General features: G+C 48.0%; 1 protein-coding gene across 1 annotated transcript in view; it reads right to left on the reverse strand.

Moving 5' to 3' along the window:
• Glb1 (galactosidase beta 1) overlaps nt 1–19,055 on the reverse strand; it is an 80,312-nt gene that overhangs the window by 36,350 nt on the left and 24,907 nt on the right. The window contains exons 3-9 of the mRNA XM_052187064.1: nt 17,479–17,629; nt 16,786–16,846; nt 14,328–14,422; nt 7,622–7,802; nt 4,158–4,216; nt 1,445–1,566; nt 1,324–1,364 (exon numbers count right to left, since the gene is read on the reverse strand). Of these exons, the coding sequence (XP_052043024.1) occupies nt 1,324–1,364; nt 1,445–1,566; nt 4,158–4,216; nt 7,622–7,802; nt 14,328–14,422; nt 16,786–16,846; nt 17,479–17,629 (710 nt within the window). The remainder of the gene's footprint in view (nt 1–1,323; nt 1,365–1,444; nt 1,567–4,157; nt 4,217–7,621; nt 7,803–14,327; nt 14,423–16,785; nt 16,847–17,478; nt 17,630–19,055) is intronic.

The following is a 19,055-nucleotide window of genomic DNA, read 5'->3' on the forward strand; positions in this document are numbered from 1 at the left end:
TCACTATGTAGATCAGGCTAGTCTCAAACTTGTAGTAATTCTGCCTCTGCCTCCAAAATGCTGGGATTATGGGTTCACACCACCACACCTGACTCAGCCTCCACTTTCTTTTATTTTTTTGAAAGAGCGTCACAAGTGGCCTCTAGCCCACTATACAGCCTGAAATTTTCCTCTTCCTCCCAAGTTCTGGTGTTAGAAACTTGTCCCACCATGTGGGGGCTGGGCACGGGGGTCAAACCCAGGGCATTGGGCATGCTAGGTAAGCACCCTAGCAACTGAACCACATCCCCAACCCTAGAATATTATTTAGCAATAAAGTATGATAAATATATCATATAGACCATGGGTGAGCCTTGAACATATTAGGCTAAATCAAAGAAATCAGATTACTTGTAATCAATGACCTTGATATTATATGGTTCTGTTTAGGAGAAATATCCAGAGCGGGAGAGCCCCTGGCAGCAGGGGAGAGTTAGTGACCTTCAGGGGCCATGAGGAAGAGAGGGGAGTCTGTGTGGCAACTCGCAGTTTCTTTCCAGCGGTGGGAGAATATTCCAGAAGCAGAGGGTAAGGACCATTCAACCTTGAGAACGTTTAGAATACTTATTTAATGCTGTCAGTTTTATAGTTAAACAAACAAACAAACAAACAAACAAAAAACAATTAAAATGGGAGTGGAGAGATGGCTCAGTGGTAAAGATGTCCCACCAGGCCCAACCATCTGAACTCAATCCCCAGGACCCACAGGGTGGGAGAAGACTCTGCTGGGTTGTTCTTTGACCCCCACATACATGTAAGTAAATACATGTAATAATGACTGACTGACTGACTGACAGATCAGAGGAGGTAGAGACAGGGAGATGGGGGCTCCCTTGGCTCAGTGATAAGTTCCAGGCCTTACCTGTGAGACATCTTATTTTAAAAAAACAGAAAAGGGTAGCTGGTGCCCAAGGGCGGAGAGTTGAGGATGTCCCCAGCCTCCACATGTATGCACACTCACAGATACACATGTATACATGTGCCTGCACAACACATGAACTCACACATAGAAAGACCAAAGCAGAGTGTGCAAACACACCCACCACCACACCACACTGCCAGGTAGACTGGCTTAAAAATAAGACCCTTAAATGATCAGATTACAGCCCTTAAAGTTATTTTCACACTCAACTGACTAGACTAAGAAGTGATTCTTACATGTCAGAAAATTTAGAAGGCAAATGCAAACAGAAAATAAAAATTGGCCACAGATAACACCATCTCCCAAATCACACACTGGAAAAAAGGGTAAGCTTTTACCAACGGATGTGAAACGGATCTTACCATTCCAATAGGCAAAATTGGTCCCACCTATAAACATGTACCTACAGAGAAATAAGAGAACACACGTACTTCACTGTGAGCCACAGTCACAGGGCTCCCCCTCCCAGTCCTGGGTACTCACAAGTTCACGTTGGCCCCGTGGGCAAGCAGGTTATAGAGGGAGGTTGCCACTTTTTCGGTCTTCACCACGGAATGGGGTTTACCCCAGTGGTCCAGCCAGCCAGTGTAGAACTCAGAATTGATCTGAAAGGGAAAAGCGGCGGTGCTTACGACCTTCAATTGACGCCGAGGTGTCCCCGTAAAGTCCTGTCTACTTCAAGGGACAGGGGGTGAGGGAGGTTGACATGCGCGCTTCCTGAGAGCAGGAAGGGTCCCAGGAGGATCTCCAATGACAACAGTAGCTATACTGGGTCTCTGAGTGTCCACCAATTGTGACATTTCATCTTACAGTCAGCCATCCAAATCCATGGGTTCTGCATTGTAGATCCAACCTATTTTTTAAAGATTTATTTATTTATTCTCTATATGTGAGTACACTGTAGCTGTATAGATGGTGGTGAGCCACTCCCGTCGACCCCGCTTGCTCCGGTCGACCCCGTTCACTCAGTCCCTGCTCGCTCTGGTCCAAAGATTTATTATAAATAAGTACATTGTAGCTGTCTTCAGACACACCAGAAGAGGGCGTCAGATCCCATTACCGGTGGTTGTGAGCCACCATGTGGTTGCTGGGATTTGAACTCAGGGCCTTTGGAAGAGCAGTCAGTGCTCTTAACCGCTAAGACGTCTCTCCAGTCACCCCACCTTGTATTCTTGCTGAGCCCATTTCAGGTTTAACCAGTATTTAATCTCTTTGATAAGAATCCAGTGGAAAGTCACCCAGTTCTACTCTAGGCCCGAGGTTAAGATGCCCCAGCTAAATTATCTTGGCTTCTGTTAAACTGCTCCCCTGAAGCCACTAAGGGAGAGAACAGATATAAAAAAAGCCCCTTGGTCTAAATTATCAGGGCTACACTGAGGTCACCAAACCCTGAGTGTAGTCCCAGTTATCTAGAATAAAGACTTTCAGCTGGGTATAAATTGTGTCTATCTAAGTGGTCATCTCCGTGGGATCTGCTGGGCTCCTCGTAACACCTTATACCACCACCACCACTACCACCACCATCATCATCATCATCATCAACAACAACAACAACAAACCAGCCCCAAATTTATCCATTATGCACAATTCACTCTTTTTGTGTGAATACTGATCTTGAGACCTGCTGGCCAGAAGCAACTTAATATCAGTTCAGTGTCAGAATAGAAAACGGGAACCTGGAGAGGTTCCAGGAAATGGCTCGGTCTGCCTGAGAGTGAGCGGGCTCTGCTGAGCTCCAGCAGAGCTTTTTTTTTTTTTTTTTTTTTTTTTTGCAAACAAGGTCCGTTGCAGCAACCTGGAGGGAAGAGCTGAGAATGCAGGCCTGACAGAGGCCCAGGCGGAGGCCCGGGCCTCTCCTCCTAGCAGGCTCAGCAGAACTGCTCATCAAAACTGCAACCTTGCTGCTTCCAAGCCACTCTGGGAACACAGAGAGTCAGGCCCACCCAGGCCCAGCAGAATGAATTCCGCATTTCAACCAGATCCTCAAGAGAGGTGGGGAAGCTTGCAGAGTTAAGAAACAAGTCTCTCAGCTACAGAAGCTGCTTGGAGGTTGAAAGCATTAGCTGAGCACGTGGTGACGCAGGCCTTTTATCGCAGCAAAGACAAAAAGATCTCTGTGAGTTCAAGACCGGCCTGGTCTACAGATCAAGTTTTAGAACAGCCAGGGATATACACAAAGAAATCTTTGTCTTGAACTACGCCCCCGCCCCCAAAGTACCTGCTGTTCATCCAGAGAACCTTCAATTCACAGCACCCCACATCAGGCAGCTCCAGGGGATCCTACATGCCATTTTGGCCTCAGAGAGCACCCACATATGTGCATTGTACACAGACATAATCAAAATAAACCTTAAAGAATACAGATGTCGGGGCTGGGGAGATGGCTCAGCAGTTAAGAGCACTGACTGCTCTTCCAGAGGACCTGAGTTCAATTCCCAGCAACCACATGGTGACTCACAACCATCTGTGATGGGGTCTGATGCCCTCTTCTGGGGTGTCTGAAGACAATGACAGTGTATTCACATATATAAAATAAATAAATCTCAAAATAAAAAAAGAATACACATGTGTACCAGACCCTGGCCCAGCCACTTCTAGGCTCCTGAAGTCAAAGCAACTGGCATGTGCTCCCTGGAGGTGTAGCTCGGTTTGGGGAGCTTGGTATGCAGGAAGCCCTGGGTGTGATTCACCACATAAAGCTGGGCGTGGCAGTACACAATTATTCCCAGCAGCTGAGAGGCAGAAGCAGGGGGCTCAGGAGCTTAAGGTCAGCCTCTGTTACACACTGAGTTCTGAGCCTCTGGGCTACCTGAGATCCAGTCGGGAGAGAGGAGGAGAGAAAAGAAAACAAAAACAAAAACAAAAACCCAAAAACCAAACGAGAGAGCAGAAGACAGCCCTGGCCAGTTCTGGTTCAGTTCTCTGCATCTCCAGTGATGAGCTTTAGTCCTGGTTCAGTTCTCTGCATCTCCAGTGATGAGCTTTAGTTTCCAGACCCGAGCACTGATCCCACGGTCCCTCAGGAGTCAGGAAGGGCTCTGTTCTGCCCCCCTCCCATCAGCTGCTGATCCCAGGGCCAAAAATAAAAAATAAACCACCAAAGATGTACACATTGTCTTCTGCAGTTGCCTCCTCCTCCAGGAAGAGCTGTCTGTGTACACGCCCACAGTCTCTACCCCATACCCCCAGTTCTTACCAAAGGTCCTTTGGGTTCAAACTTCCTCTGGATCTGGAAAGCTTGTGTGATATTGTTGGCTAGAAATTACAAGAAAGAGAAGAAGAGTCAGTCACAGGCATAAGAAGCTAAACAGCCTGCTGAGGTCACTGGTAGGGAATTCAAAGGTTGGACTATGATCCCAAGTGTGAATGCATGAGACATGGAGGGCCAGCAAGAGGGCTCAGAGAGAAAAGGTGCTTGCCACCAAGGCTGATGGCCCGAGTTCAATCCCCAGGACCCATGTGGTACACAGAGGAAGATGACTGCCGTAGTTATCCCCTGGCCTCTACACAGCTCCGTGGCACTTGAGCACTCTCCCCAAGTAAAAAGAAAAACACAAAAACACTTTCTCTTAAAGATGTGTTTTCAGGAAGTAACTTGACCAGTCTGTCCTATTCCCCTGTTATGAATTAATGACATTTAATGCCTTATGGAGGAGGAGGACCCTCACCCCTTTCTGCCACGTAAGGGCTCAACAGGAAACTGAAACATGGAGTTAAAGAAGAGACCCAAACCCAGCACTGCACCCAAGGGAACCCTGATCTTGGACTCTGGAGCACCTAGAACAGTGAACAGACAGGAGATATTTTTGTTTATTTCTTTTGGTTTTTCCTGAGACAGGGTTTCACCATAAAGCTCTGACTGGCATGGAATTCACCAAGCAACCCAGCCTGACCTCAAACTCAACTATCTATCCTCTTGCCTCACTCAGCCTTCAGAGTGCTGAGAGTAGAGGGATTCACCACTATGCCCAGCTCAGTAATTTGCTATAATAACCCAAAGTTGGGGAGCTCAGCTGGTAGATGTCCAAGGCCCGGGGCTCAGTCCCCAGCACACACAGACGCAGGCCAGCCTAGACTACAGCCTTATCAACAGCAACAGTAAAAACAGCTTAAATGGAGCAAGACAGTCCCCAGCCTTGCCCCACACTCCCCCCTTTTCCTTTTGTAATTTCTAGAGATGCATATCAAAACCCTTTTCCTAATCCACAGGAGTTTCAAGGCCCAAAGGCCCATGCAATACCTATAAACTGCTCTAGGAAGGACCATGTGAGCAATGTAGGAGAACCACACATCACAGATGTCTCCCTGAGCAGGCCTTCATGGCTTGGTCTGAATGCATGCCTGAGGAGCTCACAGGTCTGCCTTCTAAGCTGTCCCCCAGTCCATGTCTGCCTTTTAGCCAGTGGCTGGCCTAGCTGCTCCCCTCTAGGGCCAGTCTGCTCTAGAGACCTCCCTTGTCACCCTGAGGCACTGTCCACAGAGACAGCCACAGAAACCTAACAGCTAACTAAAAGGCACAGGGAGACAAGGCCACTCTAATTGTGTCCTCTGGTGAATGCCACCATTGTGAGGATACTCTGTACACCTCAGCCATTCAAACTGCTGATCTGACCCTCCCTCTGGTTCTCCTCCTCCCTTCCTCCTATTTCTGTGTGCATCCTCTTCACAAAACTTTTAACATTTATTTTATGTGTACATGTGTGCCAGAGGGTGTGTCTGTGTACCACACACATCCAGAGCCTGCCAAGGCTGGAAGAGGGTGTCAGATCCTGTGGGACTGTGTGATGGTTTGCGTTGAAGGAGGTGTGTCACTGTGGGCCTGGGTTTAAGACCCTCCTCCTAGCTGCCTGGAAGCCAGTATTCTGCTAGCATCCTTAAGAGGAAGATGGAGAACTCTCAGCTCTTCCTGCACCATGCCTGCCTGGATGCTGCCATGTTCCCACCTTGATGATAATGGACTGAACCTCTGAACCTGTAAGACAGCCCCAATTAAATGTTGTCCTTATGAGAGCTGCCTTGGTCACGGTGTCTGTTCATATCAGTAAAACCCTAACTAAGACAGATTGAAATTCCAAATGGCCGTGAGCCTCCCCGTGGTTGCGGGGCCTGAACTCAGGTCCTTTACAAGAGCAGCAGAAGCTGGTAAACTTTGAGCCGTGTCTGCAGCTCCCTTGTTGTGTAGTCTCCCCAGTCTAGAATGTATTATGTGGTATATTATAGTTCTGGCTGGCCTCTAAGTCAAAGCAATCCTCCTGCTTGCACCACCATGCTCTGGGAAAAAAAAATTTTTAAGTGAGGGTCTCATATAGCCTTGGCCTGGAACTTACTACACTGTTAAGTGTAGCATTAAACAGTCACTTAAAACATTATTTTTATTTTTGTGTATGTTTGTATATCTATGTGTGGATTCAGGAGAGGGCTTTGTATCACCTGGAAGCTTTAATAGATGATTGTGGGTGCTGGGAATTGAACTCGGGTCTTCTGGAAGAGTAGCCAGTCCTCTTACCTACTAAGGCATACATCCAGCCTATTTTTAATTCTGTTTTAAAAGGTGTTTTGCTTGTATGTATGTATGTATGTATGTATCAGCTCCCATATGGGTACTGGGAATCGAACCCTAGTTCTTTGGGAGAGCAACCAGAAGTCTTAACCACTAAGCCATCTCTCCAGCCCCCTGTTCTAAAACTCATTAATCTCCATTTGAAGCTGTTCTTGTTTTTGTTTTTTAGAGGCGGTTACTCTGTATAGCCCGGGTTGTTCAGGTCCTTGCTCCATTGACCAGGCTGGCCTCGAACGCACAGACATCCTCCTCCCTCTGTCTCTCAAATTCTGAGATTACAGGTGTGCTAGAATCTGCTGGCTGGATCTGTTTGTTCATTACATTTTTATTTAGAAACTTTGTGTGTATGCATACATGTGTGTGTATACACACGTGTGTGCATACACATGTGTGTGTACATGCATGCCTGTGCACACATCACACAATGCTCTTGGTAGGCAGAGGACAACCTATAGGTGTCACTTCTCTCCTCCCACTCTGTGGGCCCCAGGAATCAATCTCAGGTCATCAGACTTGACAGCAATCACCCTTTGTCACTGAGCCATCTTGCTGACCCATCACTTGAATATTGTCCAGTTGTGGAAGAACAGTACAAAGAGGCTGAGGGTAGGGGCGGCACCATCTAGACCCCAGCACTTGGGAGAGGAAGTCAGGAGCTCAAGGCCATCCTTGGCTAGACCATGAATAAGAGGCGAGCCTAAACCACAAAACAAAAAAATAAAATAAAACAAAAATCCTGTCTTAAAAAGGGGGGGGGGGAGTCACTGGGAACATGCCCCTGAAAGAGATGGTGGCAGTCCCATCTCTCCGTCTTTGAGGGCCTCCGGCCATGAGGTAAATGGGTCTCCTTTCATTATATGCTCCCAGAAAGACTCCATCGCAGGACAGACCGTGGATCGAAGCTTCCACAGCTGTGAGCTAAAGCAAAACCTTCCCTCTTTATAACTCCTTCAGGTATTTTGTTGCAGTAATGCAAGGCTGGCTAGCACACCTGGCAAAGGAAACTCTGAAGAGATATTTCTATCCGCGACAGCTGTGCTGAGGGGAACTGAGTAAAAGCCAATATTCAACAGCATTTTCTAGTTGCCACACACACTGACCTGCTCCAAAATCCACTGTGGCGTAGAGGTCCTGCAGTGTCCCACACTTCAGCAGCTTTTCACTCGCTCCGTCCGTGGTGAAGAGAATGACGTCATTGCCCAGATAGTAGCGGAAGCGGTGTGCCAGGAAACGCAGGTAGTTATAATCACAGGCGAAGTAGGACCCGTACTCATTCTCAACCTGCGTGTTTAGAAAGAAGAATCAGAGATTGATTACCAACACAATCTGAGCAATCTCTGGAAACACACCCCAGATCCAGTCTGAACTGGTCTGGCGTGCATGTGCATTAAAGCCAACTGTGCCCGCTTGAGAGAATCCCTATCTGCAATCTTATACCCATGCATAATTGGATGTACATATGGTTAAAACCCACAGCAGAGAAAAGCTTGCATAGCTTAAGTCTACCAATCAAAATAGGAAGATGACTTGGTGGGTAAAGGAGTTAAGTGCACGAGACCGACACCCCAAGCTCGACGCCAGACGGCTGGGGTGCCTAGCCCGCATCCATAATCTCCATGCTCCTTTGGCAGGATGGGGGTGGGGATGGGGAAGAGACCAGCAGAGACAGGAATACGGGATGAACCCAATCCCAAGCCTTGTCCTCTGACCGTCACATGTGTACAACACACACACACACACACACACACACACACACACACACGTGAAAAATTCCAAAGGCCCACCTACACCCACAGTACTACTTAGTAACTAGCACCTCCTTAGTAACTTAGTAACCATCCCTTAGTAACTTGTTCCTCCTCTGGTCACCTCCCAAAAAGGAGGCTGTGCTGGCTATAGTCATCAGGGAAGAGGGAGCCTCAATTGAAAAAATGCCGCCATAAAATCAGGTTGCAGGCGAGCCTGTCAGGCATTTTCTTAGTGATTGATGGGGGAGGGCCCAGCCCAGGTGGGTGGGGCCATCCCTGGGCTGGGGGTCCTGGGTTCTATAAGAGAGCAGGCTGAGCAAGCCACGAGGAGCAAGCCAGTAAGCAGCACCCCTCCATGGCCTCTGCACCAGCGCCTGCCTCCAGCATCCCGCCCTGTGAGCTCCTGTCCTGACTTCCTCCAACGACGAAGCTAAGCTAAATGACTCCTTTCCTCCCCCGAGTTCTTTTGGTTCTCATTTTCCATCACAGCAATGGTAACCCTGGCTGAGACAGAGGGAGGACCCAGGCACTAAAGAGCTTTGCTCTGACTCAGTGGTTCTCAACCCTCCCAATGCTTTCACACTTTTTCTAAAAAATGCTTATTTATTCATTCATTTATTTATTATATATAAGTAGATGTGTTTGCTATTCATGATATATTTTATACATGTTATATATATTATTTGTTATATATGTTTATTATATATACTGTAACTGTCTTCAGACACACCAGAAGAGGGCATCAGATCTCAATACAGAGGGTTGTGAGCCACCAGGTGGTTACTGGGATTTGAACTCAGGACCTCTGGAAGAACAGTCAGTGCTGTTAACCGCTGAGCCATCTCTCCAGCCCCCTGCTTCCACCCTTTAATAAAGTTCCTCATGTTGTGGTGACCTCGGTTCAGAAAACTATTTTGTTGCTCTTCATAACTGTAGTTTTGCTACTACCGTGAGTCGCAGTGTGAGTATCTGTGCTTCCCCATGGTCTCAGGTGACCCGTGAGGAACGGCTGTCCACCCCACAGACTGAGAACTGCTGCTCTAAGTCAACAGGCCACTCCTCTCCGGCAGCTCTGCTCCTTGCTAAGGCTCTGCTTCCACACGCTTCCTGTCAGGACAACCACGTGTGGTTCTTCAGATACAAGGAACCTGAGAATGCTCAGTCCGGAGAGTGACCCGGAAACAATGGGGGTGCTGTCAACTGTCTTTGCTGTTGCTGTTGGTTTGAGACAGTGCTTTCACACTGCAGCTCAGCACAGAAGTCACTAGCCCAGACTGGCCCTGAAATCACAGCAGCCTTCCTGTATCAGTCTCTGGGTGTTGGGTTTATAGGCCTGAATGAGCGTGACTGACTAGCTTTATACTGTTTCAGGTAAAAACCAAGATTAGCCGGGCGGTGGTGGTGCATGCCTGTGATCCCAGCACTCGGAGAGGCAGAGGCAGGCAGATTTCTGAGTTGGAGGCCAGCCTGGTCTACAGAGTGAGTTCCAGGACAACCAGGGCTACACAGAGAAACCCTGTTTCGAAAAAGCAAACAAATAAACAACAACACCAACAAAAAAACAAGATTAGCACTACACGTGAAACTTGTCTTCCAGGGCCTGGCCTGGCCTCTCTCTCCTGAGAATAAACATTTGCATGTCTAGGGCAAGTTTGGAGTCCTGAGTCTGGAAGACCAAATGTAGAAGAGCCTGCGGTCCTTAGGCCGGGTTTGGAAGCCCAGCCCATTTCGCCCCAGTTACAGACGCAGCCTCTCCTCCTCCACATCACTGGGATCACCTGAGAAGGGCTGAGGACAAGTTCTGGGGGAAGCCCTCCCAACCACTTGACCCGGCTGGCTTGACAGACAAAAGCAACTCTCCCAGCTGGGTGTGGGGAGTGTGGCTGCCACTCCAAGCCTCAGGAGGCAGGAGCAGGAGCCACCGAAAGCCCACGGCTTAGTCTACACACAAACACCTTTGCCAGGGGACAGCAACAGGCTGGGGACGCGACTGGAATCGGGTCTCTGGCCTCTTGGTTAAGATCAAGAGGGTGAAGAGTTGGGATCCCGGGCACCCATAGGGGAGCACTGTCTGTAACCATGGTGATGGGAGGAGGAGACAGGTGGATCAGGGGCTCACTGAGCAGTCAGTCTAGTCACTCTGCGAGCCCCAGGTTCAGTGAGACCCTGTCTTTAAAAAGTAGGTGGTTAATCTCTGACCTTCTAATTATATTTATATCTTGTGGGGCTTTTCTTCAGTAATTTTAGTAAATTTAGGTGCACATGTTACAGATGTGTTAACGATACTCATTTTTGTGGATTGCTGATTGTTGTTTTAAAACACAGCCATTGTGGGATTTGGGACGTCGCTCCGTTGGTAGAGGGCTTGCTTACACAGCATTCAAAAGCCCTGGTGTGGATTCCTGACGGTGCATACACCAGGCACAGGTGCGAGTCTGGCATTTCAGTACTTGGAGGCAGAGGTGGGGGAATCAGGCGTTCAAGGCTAACCTCAGATATATTTTGAATGAGAGGCTGGTGGGACCTGGCATGGTGGACCACACTCAATAGTTCCAGGACCGGGGAGGCTGGAGGGCCACGGCGTCTGAGGCCAGTCTGGCCTACACAGGCTAAAACTATGCTTTAAAGCAACAAACAAACAGAAAGACAAGGAGAGAAACGGCCAATTGTGTACAAAGAACCGTAGATTATGTCCAAACTGTAAGTGTGAGACAGGCCTGTGACAGGGAAGTGAGGTGAAAATACCACACAGGAAACAGGTCACCTCACATAAACTGCAAAAGGGAAGGAAAAAGGAGAGAGAAAAACCGCCTTCCAGAAAACACCCGAAATATGGAGAGCTTCGCTTCTGGCTCCTGAGATCTGAGTGACATCACTGGAGAGGGGGGACCAGGCGGAGAGCAGAGTCGCCTGTGAGAGCAGTGACCAAGATGGACTGGAAAAGAAACATCCCCAAGGCATGTGGGTTTGCTGTCTGCTGCGCATTAAAATAGAAAGGCTTCTATTTCTTAGTTTAAAAAAAAAAGATTTAGCACCCTGATGTCTGTGCACGCTTTTGATCTCGGAGGAGGAGGAGCCTCCTGTCCAACTGCCCTACAGGACTGAGGTCACATTTGCATGTTGACATTCCTGGCTTTTCCCATGGGGCCTGGGATTTGAACTCTGGTCCTCACGCTTGGGCAAAAGGTCCTCTCACCCACGGAGCCGTCTCTCACTCATCGAGCCATCTCCCAGCCCCGTGCATCTCCTTCCTGTGACCTGGTCTTACGTGAGATCCACTTGCCCAACACTCGCTTTCTGTCCTGACCGCATCTTGGGTCCCATTTTTTTGGTCACAACTTTTCAGCGTCTTTTGGTTAAAGAAAACTTTATAAAAACGGTGACCACATATAGAACATGGAGCCACACTTAAAATTCCAGCACTTGGGAGGCAGAAGAGGGGAGGATCTGGAGGGAGTCCGAGGCCAGCCTGGGCTACCTATGAAGTTCTTGGCCAGCCTGGGCTACCTAAGATCCTGTCTCAAAAGCCAAACCAGAGATTTTTATCAGTCAATCATAAAGAATGCAGGTTCAGGGATGACCCTGTCTTGAAGGAATTGGGTAAATAGTGATCAAACAGGACTCTGACATCTTCTGGCCTTCACAGACAAGCTTCACACATGCACGCACGCACATGTGCATGTGAATACACAGAGGTGACCCAGCTGTGCAGAGCAAAGACATGCCCACGTTTCTGACTCACTGTCCTCACACAGGAAGCTGTGGCCTCTTGGTACAGGCTCTAGTTGGATAAGAGATAAGGGGCACTCAGGGGTCAGGAGCTACATTCTTCAATAAGCAGACTCCTGTCCCCTCAAGGCGAACCCCTGACCCACTCGGCCGGTTCATCCCTTCCCCTCTACCCGATGGCCACACCCTGACTCCATCAGCATCAGCACCTATTCTGATGGCGGCCCATAATCAGGACTCTGCACTGCAGTCCTCCATTTAGCACCTCAGGGCCCAGGCAGCTCCACAGAGCTTTCATATTCCATTCCATAAAAATATGCTCTGCCCGAGCTCACGCAACCAGGCCTCACATTCCACAGAAGTAATTTTACAAACACCCAAAGTTGCTGAAAGTCAAGTACTTAACCTTTTTGGACTTTTTTATTATTATTATTTTATGTGTATGGGCGTTTGGCCTGCGTGTGTGTGTGTGTGTGTGTGTGTGTGTGTGCGCGTGTGCGTGTGCGTGTGTGTGTGTGCTCAATGTGTGTGCAGAACCCACAGAAGACAGAAGGGGGCATCAGATCCCCTAGAGCTGAACTCACAGATGGTTGTCAGCTGCCACATGGGTGCTGGGAATCAAACTCAAGTCCTCTGCAAGAGCTGTCAGTGCTCTTAACTTCTGAGTCAACCCTGCACCCCATCTTTAAACCTCTTCATTTAAAAGGGGGCATCTGGAAGAACTGAAAATCTCTCAAAAAACAAACAAACAAACAAACAAACAAACAAACAAAAGAACTGAAAATCATGGGCAGGACACATGGGACAAAGAAAGATACTCATGGATATTAACAAAATAGTGACATGAGCCAGGTGTGGTAGTGCGTACCTTAGGTCCCAGCACTTGGGAGGCAGAGGCAGGTGGGTCTCTGTGAGTTCGAGGCCAGTCTATCTGCATGGTGAGTTCCTGGGCAGACAGGGCTATGAAGAAAGACTGTATCTTGAGGGGGAGGGTTCAAAGGTAGCATGAGGATCCAGAGAGATGGCATAGTGGTCAAGAACACCAGCTGCACTTCCACAAGACCTGGGTTTAAATCCCATGAGGGGCAGCTACAACCATCTGTAACTCCAGCTCCAGGGGACCCAATTCCCTCTTCCTGCCTTACAAGCAACTGTACTCACATGTACAGACAACCAGACACACATGTACATATACAATTAACAACATAAATAGGGTGGGACTGGAGAGACGGTTCAGAGGTCAAGGGAGGGACTGGAGACATGGTTCAGTGGTCAAAATACTGGTTCCTTTTTCCGGAGGACCAGGGTTCTATTTGCAGTACCCACAAGATGGCTCCCAAACATCTGTAACTCATTCTAGGGGATCTAATACCTTCAGAGCTCTGCCAGTTCCTGAAGCCACCTGGTACACATAAGCTTACCCAAGCACACATACATACACATAACATTTTAAAAAGCGATGACAAGAGAGAGGACTCAGTGGTTGAGAGCACTTGATGCTCCTGCAGAGGACCCAGGTTCAGTTCCCAGCACCCACATGGCAACTGACAACTTCTCTCATACCAGTTCCAGGAGATCCAATGCCCTCTGCTGACCTCCATAGGTCCCAGGCACACAGTGGTGCCTGCACATACATGCTTACAAAACACTTGTTCTCATAAAATAAAATAAATAATCTAAAATTTTCAAATACAACAATTAAATTTTTTAAAAGAAGTTAAGCTGATTATTTTTCTAGTTCTAATTCTAATTCTGTCCTGGAATTTTTGAGTCCAGTGGTGGCCAAGGACATAACATGTACCTGATTCTGGGCATGGAACCTGGGCTGTGGGTGTAGCTCAGCCGGTAGACTGACTGTGTGCTCAAGGTTGTAGGTCTGATCCCCAGCACCGCCTAAGACAAGTGTGTGGTGCACCCTGTCATGCTGACACTGAAGAGGTCAGACAGGAAGGTCAAAGTTATCCCCAGGTACAGAGTTTGATGTTAGCCTGAGATACATGAGACCCAAACTGAAGGAGAAAGAGAAAGAGAGACAAATAGAGAGACAGACAGAGACAGAAACAAAGAGGAACAGAGACAGAGAAGTTCAGAGAGAAACAGAGAGAGAAAGAGAAATAGAGACAGAGAGACAGAGAAGGACAGAGAGACAGAGACAGATAGACATGTAGGGGAGAGAAGAGAGAGAAGACAGATTACCCAGATTCAGTTACAGTAAGTGTCATTTCCAGTCCTGCAGCCTGGTGTCAGTTGTCATTTACATAACATTGGTGGACAGTTGTCCCCCTTCGCTCCCTCCTTCCCACGTCCAGGCTCTGCCCCAGCCAGGTACCTGCACGGTTATAATCGGCCCTCCGTTCTGGTAGAGCAGGGGCTTCATCTTGGGCAGAAGGACTGCCAGCCATTTATCCACAGCTACAAGGTAATCTGCAAAACAGAATGGCGTGGCAACTGTCACAAGCCTTTGTCAACTAGCTTATTATATTGTGTGCTTGTGTGTTGGACTGTGTGAGAGGGGGTGGTGGTGTACATGGGCACAAACCCCACAGTGGATTCCAGGGATCAAATTCAAGCCAGCTCAGCTCTCTTGGCAGCCTCACCATTTTAAAGCCAGAAGGTGGGCTGAAGAGATGGCTTAGCAGTTAAGAGCACTGACTGCTCTTCCGAAGGTCCTGAGTTCAAATCCCAGCAACCACCTGGTGGCTCACAACCATCTGTAATGAGATCTGATGCCCTTTTCTGGAGTGTCTGAAGACAGTACTTACATTTAATAAATAAATAAATCTTTAAAAAACAAACAAACAAAAAAAACCCAATTATCTTCTAAAATGATGCAGCCACAGTCTGCTGAGCATAGCTCTTCAAGCTCTTTTGTCCTGATATCTGGGTATGCCTGGCAACTTACCCTGCGATGGGGCTTCAAGATAGAAGCATGGGCAGCCAGTTGCTATGGGATAGGCACAGCAGGGGCTTTTTTCTTCTTAAATTAAGATAGCTGGGTAGAGGGTGTGGCTCAGTTTAGAGGGCCTACCTAGTATGTACCAGGCCCTGGTGTTTGATCCCCTGCACCAAGCTTGGAAGCATACACCTGTAATTCCAACAATTGTGGAGGCAGGAGGATCAGAACATCAGGATTATCTACAGCTATACGAAGTGTTAAGTGGAATTCCCAGCACCCCCCCTGGTGCCTCATAACTGTGTTTAACTCCAGTTCCAGGGCACCCAACACCCTCTTCTGAATTCTGTGGGCATCAAGCAAGCATGCATGTGATGTAAATTGCATGCATTCCTAGTCATTAAAAAGGTGTGGAGGTGTAAGCTTCCAGTACTGGGGAGGCAGGGGCAGGAGGATCTTTGAGGTCAAGGTTAGCCTGATTTATAGAGTGAGTCCCAGAACATCCAGGGCTACACAGAGAAACCTTATCCCCAAAACAAAACAAACAACTTAAAGGTTTGTAAGGCTAGACTTGATTTGTAGCTGAGAAAGACTTTGAAGCCCTGATCCTCCTGCCTCCACTTTCTAAGTGTTGAGGTTACAGGTGTGTGTCTCCATACCCACACCAAATCAACATCTAATAAACCTTATGTTTAGGGCTGGAGAGTTGGCTCAGTGGTTAAGAGCACTGACTGCTCTTCCGAAGGTCCTGAGTTCAAGTTCTAGCAACCACATGGTGGCTCACAACCATCCATAATGAGATCTGATGCCCTTTTCTGGTGCGATTGAAGACAGCTACAGTGGACTTAGATATAACAATAAATAAATCTTTAAAAACAAAAAACAAAAAAATAAACCATATGTTTATAACCTCAAAGGAGACTGACAAAAACAGGGGCTTCATACAGTTGTCAGGAGAGATGGTTCAGTGGTTAGAAGCACTGGCTGCTCTTCCAGAGGACCTGGGTTCAATTCCCAGCACCCACATGGCAACTCACAACTGTCTGCAACTCCAGTTCCAGGGGACCTGTCATATTCACACAGACATGCAAACAGGCAAAACATCCAATGCACATAAAAGTAAATAAATCTTTTTTAAAAAATGGCTAGGAAGATTGAGGAGGCAACACATGTAGAAACAGCAATAATATAGTAAGAGTGCATGCTCACATGCAGGCACACATATGCATACACACATGCACTTACACTCACACAAACATACATGCAGGCACACAAACACATGACCACACACATGCACACATAAACGCATGGGCACACACGTGCACACTCACAGGGACACAAATGCACACACACACACACACTCGTGAAAGTAGAGATGCAACTCAATGACTGTTTAGATGAGTCTTCCAGCTAAAATAACATCCCATGTTCTGAACCGATAAGACAGAAAGCTATCACTGACAAATCACTCTGAAAATGCAAAACACACACACACACACACACACACACACACAAACCCAAAAGAACAAACAAACAAAAAAACCAGAAGGCACACAGCTACCAAGAAAACTAGTGACATCATCCCAGAAACAACCCTGCCATTTTGACTAGCCAGCTGCGTAATATACTGAGTGTGTAGGAAGAAAACACAAGTGCTGAACCCAGTTGGTTAACCGCCAACCAGGTTGCAAACTCAAAAGGCGACCCACTTATCGGTGAGATCTGTTCAGGCCTGCAAAGGAAGCTGTGTCTCCTACATGCTTGCTGCCCAGTGAAATCAGATTTCCACCCCACCCCTTCTTTGTACAGAAGAAGCCCCACCTTCAGATGCCTGGCTCTTTTGATATAAAGTGTCCAATCTCTCATAAGTCCTTTAAGGGACATCGTAACTCACCTGGGTCAGAAGACCGGAGAACGATAGACTTTTTCTCTAGCAGCCAAGCAGGTAAGCCCCCCTGCGAGAGAGAAAACATGAGCCATTTGTCTGTCACTTCACCAGAGACTGCTGTCAGCAGGGAGGGAAAAGACAGAAGGGAAAATGACCTGGGCTTCTGGGAAACTGCAACACAGAAAAATTAGGACCTCTCTATTAAACATGTTTTGAGAATCAAGACACTCTTCCCCCTTTGTTTTGAGCTAAGCCTGAAGCTGGAACCCCCCACCCCCAGCCCTAGGGCACCTGCTAGCCTCAGAGTTTTGATCCTCCTGCCTCTGCCTCTCAAGTGCTTGGATTACAAGCATGATCACCGCACTCAGTAAAATCCTTTTCTTTCTCTTTAAATATTTGTTTACTTACTTTTTATGTGTGTGGGCGTTTTTTTTTTTGCCTGCATGTACGCATGTGTACTGTGTGCATGCAGTGCCCTCAGTGGCCAGAGGAGGGCGCCAGCCTGCTCCCCGCTGCCTGGCCCCTCGCTAAAGGAATAAATGCCGGCGGGTCGCAGCACCACACGCTCTAGACTCTGAATCCTACATCGCTTCAGTGCACTTTGCCCAGAGCCCCGCTCCCATCCCCCACCCCCACCCCGGCCTCTCCTGCCCTTACTCACGCCCGCCAGGCACGCAGGGCCCCGAGAGCACAGCTCACCATGTCCCACTCTGCGCAGATGTAAGGGCCGGGCCTCAGGATCACCAGGAGTCCCAGCTCATGAGCCAGCTGAATGAAATGTTCTACATCACGGTCCCCAGAAAACTCGTACTGTCCCGGCTGGGGTTCATGGAAGTTCCAGGGCACATACCTGGGGAGACACACGCGGCTGAAATCCTCCCCGGGCAGCCGAACGCGAGGGAGAAGGGAGTCCAGGCTCTACCTGCGACCGTCTGACACCACAGGGGTGAGAGTGGAACATGGGACATGGCCAAGGCACAGTGGGTAAGGGGGCGCCAAGCCGGACCCCGGGAGTTCAATCCCGGAACCCACATGGTGTAAGCAGAGTGCTAGCTTCTACGCGTTGTCCTGTCCTCCATATGCAGTGCATGCGCGTGCGCGCGCGAACACACACACACACACACACACACACACACACACACACACAGAGAACAAAGTGTAATAAAGAAAACACTTTTTAGGGCTGGAGAGATGGCTCAGAGGTTAAGAGCACTGACTGTTCTTCCGAAGGCCCTGAGTTCAAAACCACATGGTGGCTCACAATCATCCATGATGGGATCTGACGCCCTCTTTCTGGTGTGTCTGAAGACAGCTACAGTGAACTTAGATAGAATAATAAATAAATCTAAAAAAACCCAGGTTTTAAAAGGAGCGGGATTATTAAGAACTAATATCCAGTGTATTGCAGTACTGCACTGACGTGTCAGACTGACTCTGATCCTAGAAGCTATGCATAGCCAGGTCGGGTGAGTGCCCGGCTGGGAGTCACTGGACTTGACCAGAAGCCGGAGGCCGGGGCGTGCCCTCTCTGTGACACACTGAACACCTGGACATGGCCCAGCAGGGCCTCTCAGGACCCCATTCATTCTCTCTTGCTTCCTGACTGGTGTGTGTGTGGGGGATCGCATAAACAGAGATCAACCTGTGGTTTTTTTGTTTGTTTGTTTGTGGTCTGGTAGGATTACAGAAGATGATCTTCGTACACAGAACTCCTCTGAGGACAGGAATGATATTTATCAACTTTATCCACCCCAGCGGATTTATTTCAGATAGCTTCCTGGTCAGTTCTCTCTGCCTCTCTGAGCCAGTCTCCCTTGGCTTTACTTTACACCTGGCTAGTGTGACACGTTGAGAATTGGACACAGTCCGAGACGCCCGGCACCCGCTCTAACATGGAAGCCCAAAGCAGGTCTCTATGAGAACAAGCTATAGAAACTGTGACAGAAAAAAGATATCGTCCAGCTCACCGAAAACTTTAACACGAAAAATAAATGCATGACCTCTAACTATCGTGCTAAAGTAATATGAGATATGTTTTTAAAAAAATAAAGGTTAAGGGCTGGAGAGATGGCTCAGTGGTTAGGAGCACTGACTGTTCTTCCAGAGGTCCTGAGTTCAAATCCCAGCAACCACATGGTGGCTCACAACCATCCGTAATGAGATCTGACATCCTCTTCTGGTGTGTCTGAAGACAGCTACAGTGTACTTACATATAATAATAAATAAATCTTTAAAAAACAAGCAAACAAACAAACACTTTAATGAAAGTAAGAATA

This window comes from Apodemus sylvaticus, chromosome 7 (assembly GCF_947179515.1).
Source record: "Apodemus sylvaticus chromosome 7, mApoSyl1.1, whole genome shotgun sequence".
Lineage (NCBI taxonomy): Eukaryota > Metazoa > Chordata > Mammalia > Rodentia > Muridae > Apodemus > Apodemus sylvaticus.